This window comes from Ictalurus furcatus, chromosome 1, assembly GCF_023375685.1.
Source record: "Ictalurus furcatus strain D&B chromosome 1, Billie_1.0, whole genome shotgun sequence".
Lineage (NCBI taxonomy): Eukaryota > Metazoa > Chordata > Actinopteri > Siluriformes > Ictaluridae > Ictalurus > Ictalurus furcatus.
Genome location: NC_071255.1, coordinates 14,623,082 through 14,640,630, shown reverse-complemented (window position 1 = coordinate 14,640,630; position 17,549 = coordinate 14,623,082). Strand labels below are relative to the sequence as shown.

General features: G+C 38.5%; 1 protein-coding gene across 5 annotated transcripts in view; it reads left to right on the top strand.

The window, feature by feature from the left end:
- Positions 1-4,506: 4,506 nt before the first annotated feature.
- Positions 4,507-17,549, top strand: part of tax1bp1b (Tax1 (human T-cell leukemia virus type I) binding protein 1b) — a 31,824-nt gene continuing 18,781 nt past the window's right edge. For all 5 annotated transcript variants that reach the window (XM_053627796.1, XM_053627786.1, XM_053627802.1 and 2 more), the window contains exons 1-5: positions 4,507-4,613; positions 5,849-6,044; positions 16,123-16,225; positions 16,714-16,904; positions 17,201-17,359. In XM_053627796.1, coding sequence (XP_053483771.1) covers positions 5,907-6,044; positions 16,123-16,225; positions 16,714-16,904; positions 17,201-17,359 — 591 coding nt within the window. In that variant the 5' untranslated portion in view covers positions 4,507-4,613; positions 5,849-5,906. The remainder of the gene's footprint in view (positions 4,614-5,848; positions 6,045-16,122; positions 16,226-16,713; positions 16,905-17,200; positions 17,360-17,549) is intronic.

Genomic DNA, 17,549 nt, shown 5'->3' with positions numbered 1-17,549 from the left:
ATGTACAGTCACACATCCAACTGGAAAGTGTTCATCTAAATGTCAGGTATGACGCACACCTTTTAGATTTTTGATATTTATTAAGATAATCTAATAAATCATATGTAAATTTGATATGAATTTCACTACAGAATGGGCCCATACACAAAATAATTTTCAACAATTCATAATTTTTCATAATTCATAATTTTGAATTCCTTTGGCTCCCATCCACAATCTAAACATGTACATAAATAAATTAAAAGAAAAAAAAAGTTTGAAATATTAAAACATTTGTGGATCATCAGTTCTTTTAATTAATTCATTAATAGGACATCTATTTTTTTGAAGAAAACCATTCAATCCAGTACGGGTCATTTTGACCCCCTTTATGCATTCGTGAAGGTTTTATTGGTTCATGCATTGTAGGGTTAAATATCAAAAATGTAAAAGGTGTGCGTCATACCAGACACCTAGTCGAACATTTTACAGTTATATGACTGTAAGTCATTCCCTTCAAATGCTATTGAGCTTTAAATTATGGTATACTTTGTGTATGGGCCCATTCTGTAGTGAAATTCATATCTAATTTACATATGATTTAATAGCTTATTTTGTTAAATATCAAAAATATAAAAGGTGTTCGTTATAGCTGACACCTAGATGAACACTTTACAGTTGGTTGTGTGACTTTAAGTCATTCCCTTCAAATGCTATTGAGCTTTAAATTATGGTATATTTTGTGTATGGGCCTATTCAGTAATGCAATACATGTCAAATTTAAATGTGATTTAATAGTTTATTTTAACAAATATCAAAAATCTAAAAGGTGTGCGTTATACCTGATACCTAGTTGAACACTTTACAGTTGGATGTGTGACTGTAAGTCATTCCCTTCAAATGATATTGAGCTTTAAATTATAGTATATTTGTGTATGAGCCCGTGCAGTAATAAAATACATGGCAATTTTTATATACATGAATATTGGGGGCAGTGGTGGCTTGGTGGCTAAGGCGCTAGATTACTAACCAGAAGGTGGGGGGTTCAAGCCCCAGCACTACCAAGCTGCCACTTTTGGGCCCTGGAGCAAGGCCCTTAACCCTCTCTGCTCCAGGGGTGCTATATCATAGCTGACCCTGCGCTCTGACCCCAACTTCCTAACATGCTGGGGTATGCGAAGAAAAGAATTTCACTGTGCACATGTATATGTGACCAATAAAGACTTATTATCATTACTTATTACATTACTTAACAATGTTTTATGTAACTTTAGAGACGGTCCATTAATTTCCGCTTATCTGCGAATATCAACATCAAGCCAACTTTATGCCAGTATGTTATTTGATGATAATAATGAAATCAACGCAGTTTAGATGTTTTTGCTGATATACTGAAATACACATCAGTTAAGAGAGGGTATACAAATCTAGCCAATATTCTAAGGTATATGTCAATGTGTATAAAAATAAAATAAAATAAGTATCATTATCATCCAGAAACAGTATTATTTATTTTGTATTTGCATGTGTATTAACATGCAAGTTTTAGTGATTATTTGGGAGAAAATATTTCTAATATTATCCATTCATCCATCCATTTTCCATACCACTTATCCTACACAGGGTTGCAGGGAGCCTGGAGCCTTTCCCAGGGAACTTGTGGTCCAAGGCAGGTGACACAATGGACGAGGTGCCAATTCATCGCAGGGCAGGAAAATGTACCTCTATTTTGTTAATTCATTTATATTCAGTAATCACATTATCCTGGTCAGAGTCGTGGGTGAGGCAGGATCCCACTATGTATGGGAGGGCACCATGTACACACACATTTACACCTAGGGGCAATTTAGCATAGGCAGTCTACTTCCTCCCATGTTTTTGGAAGGTGGGAGGAAACCAGTGTGGACACGGACATACAAAAGGCCAGACAGTAAATGAAGGTCAGGATCACACCCTAAAGCTGTGATGAGGCAACGCTGCCCACTGCGTCACCATACCTGGAACATTTTTCTGTGAAGAAAAATGTTTTTTATGGGAAGAAAAATGTAGCTATATTTTACAGTTCATAAAATAGATCTCCAAACTTTTACACGTGAAATGTGAACACAAAAACAGAAAAAATAAGACAAAAGCAACAAAACATAATTTGAAAATAAGCTTTGCTGTGACCCAGGTGTGCGACACCTTATACCAGTATAATAATATGTACTGTATGTGAGGGTTCCCAAGTGGTGCAAAAGAGAAGAATTAGTCATGTCATTGGAAGATTGCGAGTTGGATCCTGAGAGATCTTGATGAATGTCCCTGACTATCAGAATGTCATTAGCCAATCGCAGTCATCTAAAGTGCCCTCCACTAATACTGGCACCCTTGGTAAATATGAGCAAAGAAGGCTGTGAAAATTTGTCTTTATTGTTTAAGCTTTTGAACTTTTGTTTAAAAAAATTCACAAAAAATTGGATATGGATATCCAACAATTGCAAACAACATAGGTTTATAAAAAAATCTTTGTTAAATATAGGTGTGCAAAAATTATTGACATCCCTATGAATTCATATGAGAAAAGTACGTTTGAAGTATATTCCCAGTGATATTTTAAATTGTTTAGACACCTGCGTGACTAGGAACAGGAAATTGTTCAACCATAACTTCCTGTTTCACAGGGATAGAAATATCAGGTAACACATATGCCAAATTCCCTTAGTAATTCATAACAATGGGTAAGACCAAGGAATATAGCTGTGATGTGCGGCAAAAGGTTGTTGAGCTTCACAGAATGGGAAGTGGCTATAAGAATATTAGCACAAGCATTGAAGATGCCCATTTCCAATAATTAAGAAGTTCCAGTCAACTGCAAATTTTATGAATTAACCTGGAATTGGACGTGCGTCTATATTGTCTCAACGCACTGTGAAAAGGATGATTCAAGTGACCAAAAAATCTACAATTATAGTTAGTTAAGTCACTTGCGTCTTGGAGTTAGAAAGTCTCCAAAACTACAATCCGAAGTCACCTACATCACCACAAATTGCTTGGAGGGGTTTCAAGAAAAAAGCCCTGAAAAAAGTCCATCTCAGCCAAAAACAAACTCAAGCGTCTTATAAAAAAAAGATATATTTTTTGTATAAACCTGTGATTTGTTTGCAATTGGTTGATATCCATGAGAGCAGAATAGTTTTGTGAATTTATTTTTAACAAAAGATCAAAAGATTAAACAATAAAGACACAATTTCACAGCCTTCTTTGCTCATATTTACCAAGAATGCCAATATTAGTGGAGGGCACTGTATGAGCTCATATATGTAGAAGAGGGCAGATAGCTCTTTCCTTCACCTGTTCACTGAGAGTAGGCTGATGTTTGAGAGGCAGGAAATTGGCCAGTAGTTGCTGCAAGCCTTTTGTAATCGACCAATTGGTGTGCGAGAAGACGGGAATTACAGAGTGGGGATAAAGCAATGCAAATATGCGCACACATGTTGCAGTATTAGACCATAAGCACATCATAATGAAATTAAAGCCGAATCCCATACATTTTCTAAAATTTAGAGATACGCTTTTTTAAGGTCCGAAAAAGAGGACATGTTCGGGAAAAAGAGGATGTATGGTCACCCCAAAAAAGTATTTCAGAGAACAACGTGTGTTAATTTCTACCAAATTAACTTGCCGCAAAATTTATTTGCGCATGCACCAGGAGTTTGCTCACATGAGCCACGACTGGCAAGCAAGAACCAGAACTATAATCAAGCAGCTGTCTATATTGTATTATGATGTCAAAACATTAATTTCTTTGGTTTTAAAATATATATATCTTTAAATCTTGATAGCATTCCCACTTTTTACAAAATGTACCTGTAATCTGATTACTTTGTTTTTTGACATAACTGTAACGGATTACAGTTACCAGTGTTTCCTGTATCCTGATTATGTAATGCCATAACATGTATTCCGTTACTCCCCAAGCATGATCAGGTTTTACCTGCAAAAACAGAAGCAAGTGCAGTAATCAAACTCTCCAGAAGAACTGTGGCAGATTCTTTACTATGCTTAAAAAAACCTCTACATTCCTAAAAACTGCACAAAATGTACCTGAGATGCATCTGCTGGTGCATTTTTAAAGACAAAGGACCGTCACATTAAATACTGACTTTGTTTACTTTATTACTGATCTTTAATGTAGTTTTTTTCATGTAATTTTTTTTTATTTTCATTACATTTCGAAGACATCTTTGGTTTTCACCATTTCTTGACCAGTGCCTAAGACTTTTGCACAATACTGAAGGTATTTATGAATTTGACTTATAAGTTCTCTCAGAAATCTCAGAGATACGAACGATACTTGTGTTACAGTGAGACTGCACGGAACTGGGTTAACCCTGCACACGGTTAAACGTGGCCGATGAAGCCTGTACCTTTGCTCGCATAAGAACAGATGTGTGTTGGAGTATTGGTGTGAATCTACACATCATATACAAGGAAACGATTTTGGAAATATGATTTGAAGAGCCGTATTTCAAGCGCCTACGTAGGACAGTCATGTAGTCACGTTCCCGGAAGCGGAGTAGGGAATGTACAGCTGAGTCTGGAAAGTGCGTCAATAACAGGACCAAGGCTTTCTGCTTGCTGTGAAACATGGGGTAGGCCATACTTTATATGTTTATACACTGTATCACTATTTATAACATTTTGATAGTTGTTTTTAGTGTAAATGGTATTTTGACGTCAGGTATGTCCAAGATAAATAGAAGCTTATTAGCTAACGCTAGCTCTAATCCGCTCTCTGAAGTAGCATGCTAGCCGCTTATAGATCCGCCAAACACACTCCTATATATAGTTATATATGTGTATACAGTATTTGATATGAAAAACAGCTAGATTCTCTCATCGTTAGGATGACAGGAGCACTTGAATTCTGTGTTATGATGTATGTATTCCGATAGGACTTCTGTATAACTGAATAAGGTTAAGTAAATAATGGGAACTTCGTTTGTTATTGTTTAGCCTAGCAGCTCACGCTACTAGCAACGAACTTTGTGGGTTTTAAATGACGTTGTTATGAAGTCAGCTTTCTGCTTAGTTAGCATAACTCGTTAGAGTCGAACATTATAAATAATAATAATAATAATAATCATTATTATTATAATAATAATTATAATTAACAATAACATCGTAGTGTTAAGTGTATATATTTCTAGAAATAGGAAGTATAGCATTAGCTAACTGGTTTAAAATGTAGTTGGCTGTGTTAGCAAGTTATACATAGCATTCTACATGTACATGGGCTGTATACAGATACACGGCATATACATAAGAAAACATTTTTAATAGGAATGTTGAATGCTGTCAGTGCACCAAAAATAACAACAATGGATAGTCAATACAGTGCTTTCAGATACATGTAGACACTATTAAAAAAAAAAAAAAAAAAAAAAAAAAAAATATATATATATATATATATATATATATATATATATATATAAAATTCCATATTATATATTTATTTATATCGTTTCAATTTAAACTTGTGTTAAAACGGCTTTGAAAAGAGGCCTACGGGGTCGCCATGGTTTCAGGGGGTGTTTAATTCTGACAGGTTTATGCTTACACTCCCATAAGATATGCTTTCTTTCATCTTATCTTCAAAAAGTGCGACATCAGTAATCCTGGTATGCAGGGCTTGTCATGTCATATCAAGTGATTTTATGTGATGACTTTTACTCTATAATGCAGTTCTTATTGTTAAAGTTGAGGAAAGTCCGAATGCTTGAGTTTTTGGCATGTGTCTGAGTTATGGTGTCATTTGGGGAAGCACAGAGTGTGTAATTTCTAAACTAACTCATCTACTCTTTTGTTTTTGATGTTTTTAATGCAGGACCAGCTGCTGATTGATGGATAGACTTTTATAGGAGGGAACGACAGCACCTAGTACCATGGAAATGTCTAATTTTGCTCATGTCATCTTCCAGAACGTGGGGAAGAGTTATCTCCCCCACGCTGCTCTGGAGTGCCACTATACACTAACACAGTTCATCAAGCCCCATCCCAAGGACTGGGTTGGCATATTCAAGGTAAAGCTTCTACGTTTCTGATTAATTGTTAGTGGTTCGTTTCTGGTAAGGTTTATTGCAGTGCGTTGATTTGATCGCCTCACTATTACAGTTTGACATGGTTTGAAAGGAAACGCATTGCTTTTATAATCAGATTGGTTTGCTTCAGCAAATCAAAAACTCGAGCACATCTTCAACATCTATTTTGCCAGAATAAAAACTAACAAAAAACAACTGTCTTTTGTTTGAGGGTAAAGTATTATAGTCTACACTCCTGGGCCAAAAAAATAGCCAAGCCCAAAATAGCAAAATATTAAGTTTTTAATGTTCAGGAATTGAGTCATTGGTCAGGAATTGAGCAAAAATTAAACAAATAGATAAAGTAACTTAATATGGGATAGATTTTCCCTTGAATTTCTTTAAACGTTTAAGCCTTGTGGGTAAACTTGCAAACAGCTTTTTATTTTATTTATTTATTGTCTTTATTTTATTTTAACACCCATACATGTTAGTTTTGACTTTTACAGCAAAATTTTTATTAGGGATGCACAGAATGTTCGACAACCGAAGTTATCCGGCCGAAAATAGCAAAAAAAAAAAGCATTTTCTGTGTTTGACCGAATAAGTGAAAATGCCGAATAAATTTGACCGAACAACGACGTGTTTGATGACGTGACCAAATAGCCTAGCAACCAGAATGAGACGCGCAAATTTCTTGACCTCGATGAGGGGGCGCACGCATGCGTGAGCTCTTCGGATGTTTACTTTTTGGTTTCTGTTCCGGAGTATTCTGTCACGTCGCGAGACGTAAGGGTACGGAAGCAGGTAAAGACGTATTTAAGGATTTAAGGGCAGGCAGACAAATCCAAATCGTAATCCAAAAACGTAGTCAAGACAGGCAAAGGGACTAAATGAACTAATCTATAGTTTAAACTAACTAAATCTATCAAGGAACATAACATTAACAACATGTCTAACTATACTATATCTACTATAATACTCTGCGAGGTGTACAAGGACGTGAGCAGTATATATCCCCAATATGATCAGCCGTATAGAACCGAATAGAACCATTTTTGCACTCTTATCAATGCACTTTTTAATGCATTTTTAGTTGTAGGCTACAGAGTGTTAAATTCTTTCAGCAGTCAGTTATAGGCCTAACATCGGCTATTCAAGGGGGGCTCGAAGATGACCACATAAAAATATTTTTATTTTACTCATTTATTTATTTAAAGTTATATTGTTCCTTGTTGGTAGCCTATGCCTGCTGGAATGAAAAACAAATGTTCAGTGTTAAATAAATATTCTGAAATTGTAGTTTTTGTAATAGATTTTTTTTCTTTGAAAAGCAAGACAAAATAGTAAAAAGCACATTTTGACTATTTAATTTATGCAGTGGTGAAAAAAATGGCAAAATAAATGGAAAAAACGTGAAAAAACGTGTTCGGTTTCGGCCTTCAGCTTTCGGCCAAGTTTTTCATTATATTCGGCTTCGGCCAAGAATTTTCATTTCGGTGCATCCCTAATTTTTTTATCATTATCATGATTTAACCTTTGCATACAAGAAGTGAATTTCCTTGTTTCTAGCTTTTCCCCAAAACAATTCACTGCAGCTAAAGCAAACAAGCAAATGGTGGCACAGGAGGTCTCAGTAGTGGTTTTGTTTCATTCTTGCCACTTTTCTGACCAGTAATTTGTTGTTAAAACTATTTAAAAGCTTAATATTTTGCTCTGGAATGTACAGTTTTCTTTGGGAGAATAACTTAAATTCATGAATATCAGAAATAAACTCACTGACCACTTTGTTAGGAATGTTTACACACTTCATGCATTCATTTAATCAGCCCATCATGTGGAAGTGGCACAGTGTGTAAAATAATGCAGATACACATCAAAAGCTTTAGGTAATGTTCACATCGAACTTCAGAATTGGTTAAAAATGTGATCTCGGTGAATTTGACCGTGGCACGTTTGTTGATGCCAGATGAGCTGGTTTGAGTTTCAAAAACTGCTGATCTCTTGGGATTTTCATAGACATCAGTCTCTAGAGTGTACACAGAATGCTAAATGGAAGTTCTGAGGATGGAAATGCCTTGTTGATGAAAGAGCTCAGAAAAGCATCTCAGAATGCACAACACGTCAAACCTTGAGGCGAATGGGCTACAACAGCAGAAGACCACATTGGGTTCCACTTCTATCAGCCAAGACCAGAAAGCTGAGGCTGCAGTGGGCACAGACTCACTAAAACTGGACAGCTGAAGACTGGAAAACATAGCCTGGTATGATGAATTTCGATTTCTTCTGAGGCACACAGATGGTAGGGTCGGAATTTGGCAGCAACAGCATGAATCCATGGACCAGACCTACCTTGTGTCAACAGTACAGGCTGGTGGAGGTAGTGTAATGGTGTGGGGAATGTTTTCTTGGCACACTTTGGGCCAGTTAATACCAATCAATCATTGCTTGAATGCTGCAGCCTGTGTGAGTATTGTTGCTGACCATGTGCATCTCTTCATGGCCACAATTTACCATCTTCTAATGGTTACTTCCAGCGTGATAATGCACCACGTCACAAAGCAAAAGTCGTTTCAAAACAACAGGTCTTGGGGGTGTTCGTGGTATCCAGTTCCTGGTATGCAGTAGTTTGTACTTACCAAAAGTGGTCCAAGGAAGGACAACCGGTGAACCAGAGATAGGGTCATGGGTGCCCAAGGCTCAGTGATGTGTGTGTGGGAGTGAAGGCTAGCCTATCTGGTCTGATCCCACAGAAGAGCTACTGTAGCACATATTGTTGAAAAAGTTAGTGCTGGATATGATCAAAAGGTGTCAGATAGGCTTGCTGCGCTAGTCAATGTTCCTGGTGTTACCGGTGTTCAGGCTGCACACTGATTACATCACTTGCCCACTGCAGCACCACCCCCACCATCGTTTTGCCTTTTTATAGTAATAAAAATCATTTAGTTCTGTTAGAGAACGGACGCTACAATTAAAAACTGAACGCGTCTGCTCAATTCAGCATGAGCCGAATGAGTCAGAGTCGCAGCACAGATCAGATTTCATTTATCACGTGATGAGATTGAGGCGAGCTGACTGCTTAGATGCTGGTGGAAGATTTGGTTTCAAAAGTTCTGTGTTTAATATAAGTGAGTTGTCATTGTACTGTTTTGTAGTTGTTGTGTTTTTCATTAAGAATAATAACAAACCCACCATTCAAGCAATTGCTGCCCCCGAACTGCTGCTAATTCGAAAGTGAAAGTGAAATGCGCACGGTGGGAAGTGAGAAATCAGAACTGGACCATGGAGCAATAGGAAAAGGTGGCCTGGCCTGATGAATCACATTTTCTTTTGCATCATATGGACAGCCGGGTGCGTGTGCGTCTCCTACCTGTAGAAGAGATGGCACCAGGATGCACTATGGGAAGAAGGCAAGCCATTGGAGGTAGTGTTCCGTTGGGAAACCTTGGCTCCCTGCATTCATGTGAATGTTACTTTGACACCTACCTAAACATTTGGTGCAGACCTTCATGGCAACGGTATACCCTAATGGCAGTGGCCTCTTTCAGCAGGATAATGATGAACATGTCAAAGAGTTCAAGGTGTTGACTTTGCCTCCAAATTCCCCAGATCTCAATCCGATCAAGGGTCTGTGGGATGTGCTGGACAAACAAGTCTGATCCATAGAGGCCCCACCTCACAACTTATAGGACTTAAAGGATCTACTGCTAATGTCTTGAAGCCAAATGGAGTCCATGCCTCAACAGGTCAGAATTGTTTTGGTGGCACAAGGGGGACCTACACAATATTAGGCAGGTGGTTTTAATGTTATTTCTGATCTCTCTCTCTCTCTCTCTCTCTCTCTCTCTCTCTCTCTGTGTGTCTGTTTTTGTTTTAAATTATACATAGTGTGACTTATGTGTTTCTAAAAGAGTCAGTTTGCTTTTGAGGTAAAAGCCTCAGCTAGCACTTTGGCAATGAAAAATGTTTGTTACACATGGACTTGAGACTGACAGAATGCGTTGCTTCATGTTGGAGTGTAAATTGCTTGGAATGTAGCTGAACATTCACCTACTATCTGTGAATGCATGTGAGAGAGCTAGTGTAGCTTAATGGCCGTGGGAGCTTTTAGGTATGAATTATAGTTGCTGGCAGGGTAAGCTTAGTGTTTTGGCTTGATCTGCATGCTGCAGTTTCTCCCAGCTGCTGCTGGTTAAAACACACACACACAACTGCCTTGGCCATGTTAAGGGAAGCGCTGCTACAGAGAGAAAGACTGACTTAACGTTTAATGGTTTTTGAGATGGAAGGAAGGATGGTAACTGACAAGATTCAGTGTCTGGGTTTTGGTCTGATGAGATCAAAGAGGAATTTTAGAGGCTCCTGGCTTGTGTGTGTATGAGTGTTTCTGTGTGCTGTGCCGAGTTTGATGTAGTCTTTTTACAACAAGCTGTCAGGAGGGCTTCTCCTCCTCTGCAGCTGTGTTGCATTGCAGGCAGTGTTCTTCATTAAGAGCCATGGGATTAACCTCCGGTGAAAACCGCTCTAAGATCCAACCTTTTAGACTTAAGCTAAATGGCTTCAAAGAAAGTTGATGATGAGCAATTTTGATTAATGGAAAAACTTTATGATCTCTGAAACTGCTTCCTGTATTTTTTTTATAACCTAGAGCAATTTAGGGAAAGAGCAAAAATCAAAATCTGAAGAGCCACATTTCACTGGTTTAACTTCCTGCCCAATAGATGTATTGTATTTCTGTCACTTACAGCTGCTATCTTATATCTTTTGTTGTCATTGCCACCTTTGTGTGATCCTGATTGGAGCTTGAAGCCTGTTCTCCAAGCTTGAGGTTGGTGGTACACAAAACACAGCATTGCCCTAGAGGTAGATACGTTCATCTGTACGTCTGCAGTGCACACAGACCTCCTGACGCAAGACTAAACTTTGGGGATGAAGAGCCTATGGGTTATAAATCCTTCACACAGCCATTGCTTTGCTGAAAGATGGGTGGGTGCTGTGCCAAACACTAAACAATGCCAAAATGGATACCTGCTCCATGAGTCACTGGCCTGGAGCTGTGACTTGGGCTCACGGCTGCCAGTAGGATGTTATTGCCACCTGGTGTTCAGGGGAAGACTTCACACTACCTGAGCTGGGACTAATGAAATGGAGCCCTGGTAGCAACTTGTTGGTCTTTCTGTCTGCCTTGTATAGCTTGGCTGTGTATAGCTATTGCTGCCTGAAAAGAAACTGTATCGTTTTTTTCTGTCCGTTTAAGTTCATATCGCTCTTGTCTTGAATTTAGAGCTATGACGCCATGATGTCTTTGCTGTCCTTTATGTCCTCAGCTTACTTGGCTGTTGAAATGGTTTGCAATAACCCATATGTTAGCTGGAGCTTGTCTCTTCAATCTCTGGTCTAAACAAATTCTAAAGAGCAGCAGCTTGATGCTCTTTGAAATTGGAGCTCTAGTAGACGCCTGATTTGCAATTTGTGAACGTCATGATTGGAGCGTCAGAACATGCCACCAGGGTGGAGCTGGCAAACACTGCTTTATAATTATCTTGTCAGAGAAGAAGCAGTCAGTATTGTGATCTATGTTCTTCCTACTGCTACAGGTAGATTCAAGTCTGACTTGATTTGTTTTACATAACAAACTTTAAAGCAGTTGTTGTCAACTGGTTTTGCCATGAGACCAACATTTGTCCTTGATTATTGTGTCCTGACCCAATAGTAATTACATTTATTTCACAAATTGACTATTTCACATATACAATTAAATCCACTCTCCAAAACCAAAACACTGTATTCCCAATCTTCTTATTATTACAGCATTAAGAACACACTTCTAATTGGAACAACAGGCAATGCTCAGTATGAATAATAATAATGATGATGATGATGATGATGATGATGATGATGATGATGATGATGATAATAATAATAATAATAATAATAATAATAATAATAATAATAGTAAGACTGTTCATCCCATGTATTCTGCACCTTATGTGTTTAGCAAGTTAAAATGCTGTGTTTTGAGCCAATGTGGAAGCTGGACCTATTCATTGTTCCTGACACTTAAGCTCAGAAGGCTTCATGATTTTCATTCCTAAAAACTGATCACGCAGAAATATTTTCTGGCCATGTTTCCTGTCATTAATATAAGGGGGAAAAACATGTTAGTGTTATAGTTTTCTATAAAGGTCTTTCTAAAAAAAAAAAAAAAAAATCCACACCAATACACCCACATCAGTTTATCATGGCTAAGAGATTTTCTTGTTAGGTTACTTTAATATTGACTGTAGGTTTATCTGTTACTGTTCAGTGTTAGGCTACCAGTGATGGATGTCAGATACAAGATGTAAATGTCAAAGTGCTTCTCAAAATTAACCCGCGCCATTGAGAGGGATTTTTTTTGTCAGATGATGTAATACATAATATCTTGCAAAGCCGTGGTTTCTGAATTCGTTAAGGCTGTTGTGTGTGTTTTTATTTTTTTATCCCCCCCCATATATTTTTTTAGCATGCCTTGGCATTGAGTATTGAGCAAAACTCCTACAAATGCGTCCAACATCAAACAGTTCATTGGCAAACATGAAAAATTACAAAATGGAGCGGCAATATTTTATTATTGTTTAGGCAAAGCTTGACTCATTCATGTATTTCACACTGGCTTGGATGCCATTGATGCACTGGAATGCTGCGCTTCGTTTGGGTATTTTCTCAATATGAGTAAAATAAATACATTGTGCAAAGGATCATTTACTTTTGAATATGGATAACCTCTGTATACAAGCAGCTATAGAAAATTATTAGATTCACAAAATAAGGTTACTGAGCATGAAGATGCTTTTCTCGCTTCAGGTTTCAAATGAGAGTTTAGTAAAGTGGCACCAGTGATAATGATAAACCTCCTCACATTTATATACATACAGAACGAAAACAAAGACGCGAGAGCCCGTGTTATAAATCAGCCAAATGTCTGCTCTTAAGTTTTGTTAAAGGGACCAACACAACAGAATTTCAAAAATCCTGATCAGCTCCTGGGAATATTCAGTCATGTGGGAAAAAATAAGTACACCCCATGGTAATTGTTGGCTTTTTCTTAAAAAAAAAAAAAAAAAAAGTAATAATTTTTTTTTAAATACATATTTGGAAAAGCAAACATTTGATCCTCTATAAAACCACACCTGTTAATAAAGTTGATACACTTTATCAAATGACACATAAAATTGACTTATTGTAGTAATTCTCACAATTTAAATTATCACAAAAAAACACATCAGTCACATGGAAAAAGTAAGTACACCCCTACATTTATCACACCTTCATATCCATAAAATTAGAATCAGGTGTTCAAAATTGGGTGCCAGCGATTAGAACCTGCTTGGGGAGAGCAGCTGTTTATTTAAACCTTTCACATGTAGTGTCTGGTGTTTCCTTTGCTATTGAGGTGTGTGGTGTCATCATGCCAAGATCTAAAGAGTTCTGTAAGGCCTTTAGGAAAAAAAGGCTGTGGATGCCTATGAGTCTGGCAAGGGATTTAAAAAGATCTCCAAATTATTTGAAATGCATCAATCCACTGTATAGAAAATCGTCTACAAATGGCGCAGATTTCAAAGGACTGCCAGTTTGTCCAGGACTGGACGTCCCAGCAAATTCAGCCCAAGAACAGACCATCTGATGCAAAAAGAAGTCTCCAAGAACCCCAATATTTCATCACAGGATCTGTTTGTAAGTCTTGCTGTTGGTGTCAAAATGCATGATTCTACAATCAGAAAGAGATTGCACAAATTTGACCTGCATGGGAATCGTACCAGGGAAATACTTTGCTGCCTAAAAATAACATTAAAGCAAGACTACAGTTTGCCAATTAGCATATAGGCAAAGACCAGGCCTTTCGGAATAATGTGCTCTGGACAGACGAATCAAAGATTGAGCCGTTTGGCCACAGTAACAGCAGACATGTTTGGTGCAGATCAAAGACAGCTTTTCAGGAGAAGCATCTCATACCAACTGTGAAACATGGTGGTGGAAATGTTATGGTTTGGGGTTGCTTCTCTGCCTCAGTGACTGGACAGCTTGCATTCATTTATTTAACTATGAATTCTACATCATATCAAAGAGTGCTTGAAGATAATATGAGGCCATCTGTCTGAAAGTTGAAGTTGAAACGATAGTGGACCTTTCAACAGGATAATGATCCTAAGAACACTAGCAAATTCACCAAGGAATGACCCAAAAAGAAGAAATGGTGGGTTATGGAATGGCCCAGTTAAAGCCCAGATTTGAATCCCATTTAAATGTTGTGGCGGGATGTGAACATGCAAGAAAACCCTCAAACATCGTGTAACTGAGAGAATATTGCATAGAAGAGTGGTAATAAATTCCAGCAAGTCTGGTGGACAATTATGCAAAATGTCCACAATAAGTTATTACTGCTAAAGGGGGCAGTGCTAGCTTCTGAGGCCAAGGGTCTACTTAGTTTTTCCACAGAAAAATATCACATCTATTGATAAAGCTAATTTTGCCAACGGTTTCCATGGGGTGTACTTATTGATTCACATTGCTGTACATTAACATTAATGAGAAATTGACCAAAATTCACAACTTTATATTCCAGCAACTAAATAACAAAGTTCCTTACTGCGGTCCCCCCCAACCCCCCACCCCCACCAGTGATTACGTCAGGTCACAGATGGTGTTTGTATATGGGGTGTGACAGCAGGAAAAAAGGCTGCTGGAGTGGGGCGTTAAGGCATCAAGGGGGCTGTTTGCATGAAACACATTCTGTGGCATGGTTTGCTTGCAGTTCACACATGCTTGTAGAAGTCATCCAGTGCCTTTGAGGTTGATCAGATGTGAAAGTAGGGATACGTAGGGATGAGTAGGAAGGATATTACATGTAGTGAGTGTCCTATACATTCAGAATTAGACGAGCTTCACCAAGTCATTGTTTAAAAGTTGATTGTTTTTCAGACATGTCTTAATTTTAACCATCTTACTCAGTTAAACGTCATAGCATCCCATTTATATGTTGCTGTGATCAGCCACTGGCAGTGAATTGCTCTCTGGGCTTAAATGAGAGGCATACAGGGGTTCAGTTTCACCCTCACTCACCCTAAACGGGCTTAATGAGTGAGCGGTGTCCAGCGTGCAGTAATGATACTACCTTTAATGGCTTCCTGTTCTTTACAGCTCCAGCACCCCAGGCTATTCTCCCTTGTACAGTCAGGGAATTACAGCAACTTTAATTGTGGTGAACTGCACAGTGAGAGCAGCTCTTAAATATCACCGTTTACCAGTGACTCTGCGTTTGTGGATTTGTACATATGCATGTTAAATCACTTGCTGTAGATTTCCTGTGTGCACATTTATGAAGCGGCAGTCTTGTTTAGCGTGTGTGTGTGTGTGCACGGGTGTGTGTGCGTGTTGGGACCCACAGCCAGTACAACGTGAGTCTGATTTTGCTTGACAGTTTTATGGCAGACGGCTGAAGTTATGGATATATTTTCTGTGCACCCCCCTCATCAGCCATCAGTTAACAACACATAAAATTCATATAATTACATTTTGGTTTCCAGTTTGAAGTATGTGTAAAATTTTCACCTATTTTCCTCTTCCTGTTAAGCCTGAGTTGTAGCCGTGCTCCTTCAACCGAACATATCCAACAAGGTCTTGGCGCATGTGGCAGCTGGGAAGAGCCATGTATCAATCATCCACACTATAACTCATGCAGAGTTCACATGTGTGCACACATCTCTGAGTGTTCCTTTCAGGCTTTGGTGCTAAAAGGTTAGCGGTGATGTAAACAAGTGAGTCAGGCTGTGGGTAATGCCATGACCACCTGAACACTGCATCTAGTGTCTTTGAGTTAGACCGCACGTGTGGCTGACTAAATAGACCTCCTTTTATAGAAATAGGGTGTTCCTGTTCTCTTTCTAGCTTGAATTGTGAGTTGATAAACCTGTGAGAATGTATTTATATAAATTACATGTCGAGTGGAGCCATGTTTTAAAATTTTTAAAAAACTTTTTTTCCCCCCCCCATTGTAATATGGATCTAGCCAGTTTACCATGCAAAACCCTTTCTCTCATAGGTTGGATGGAGCACGGCTCGTGACTACTACACCTTCCTGTGGTCTCCTTTACCCGACGTGTACACAGAAGGCACTGCAATCAACAGATCAGTGATCTTTCAAGGTAACATGAGATTAATATAATATTGTATTGCCCCTTTATCTGACACTTTTTTTCTCAGTTGAATGCAGCACTGTGGCTTGGGGCCCTTCAGAGGTATATTAAGAGCTTTTAATATCCAAATGACGGATGCAGTAAAATATGGAACACTCAAACTCCCTATTAGCACGCCCAAGTGTTGATGGGCCACTTTTATAGCAGTGGTTTAGGTCACAGGCTGGAGTCTTTGTAAATTCTAAGATAAAGGTGCACCAGTATAGTCCGGAGATAGCAGAAAGATATAGTAAAAACAATTTATGAGCTAGCACACTTTTAGTTTGCACATGTGAGTTGTAAAACATGGTGTTAAGTGGAGGCTACAATTTAAAAAAAAAAAAAAAAAATCTTTCTCCAGAGGGCTTTCTATAAGCTTTTGGCAAAATCATGCATCTAAACTCTCCTTCATTGATAATGACGAGAATAACAAGATGGATTTGTGTTTATTTGTACAGGTTACTACGTCCCCAATGATGATGGCGAATTCTACCAGTTCTGTTATGTCACTCATAAAGGAGAGATTCGAGGGGCCAGTACGCCTTTCCAGTTCCGTGCTAACAGCCCCACTGAGGAGGAGCTGCTCACTGTGGAGGATGAGGGTGGATCAGACATTTTGGTTGTCACCACCAAAGCCAGCTATCTAGAGGTAAGCAAGTCTAGAGAACTGTAAATTGTGTTACAGAAAAGTAAAAAAATAAAAATAAAAACCTCTCCCTAATTCCTGATTATCACTCCTGTGTTTTGAGTGCAGATGAAGTGCTGTACGTTCTCTAATATAAAACATATGTTAAGTGAGCCTATGTAAGCTGCTTTGCTCACCTCCTGTCAGTTTCCTGTCTGATTCACCGCTCAGTGTGAGGCTTTGATGAACAACTAATTGTGTGCAACATTTTCCTGTATGTGCTTATGAGTGCTGCATCTGCTCCATGCATTGTTTTTCAGCAAAAGATGGAGGAGGTGTGCCTGGAAAAGGAGGAGCTGCTGAAGAACATGGAGCTCCTGCAGAAAGAGAGAGATGAGCTGCTGGAGGAGAGAGACAGAATTCAAAAAGAGTACGAGCAGGAGATAGAGAACACTGCACAGCTCAGGAAAGAAGTGCAGGTCAGAGCTGGGTGTCTCTTCTTCTTGCCTCTAGTTAAAGTTGGTGGAACATTTAACATGTATTAAATCACTTATGAGCTACCAGCTATGCATGATTTAAAATAGCTAAGCTACAGTCAAACTACCCATTTGATAAAGTAACTAGCTACACTACAAGCTAATAAGAAAACGTAGCTAGCTACGTTGAAGC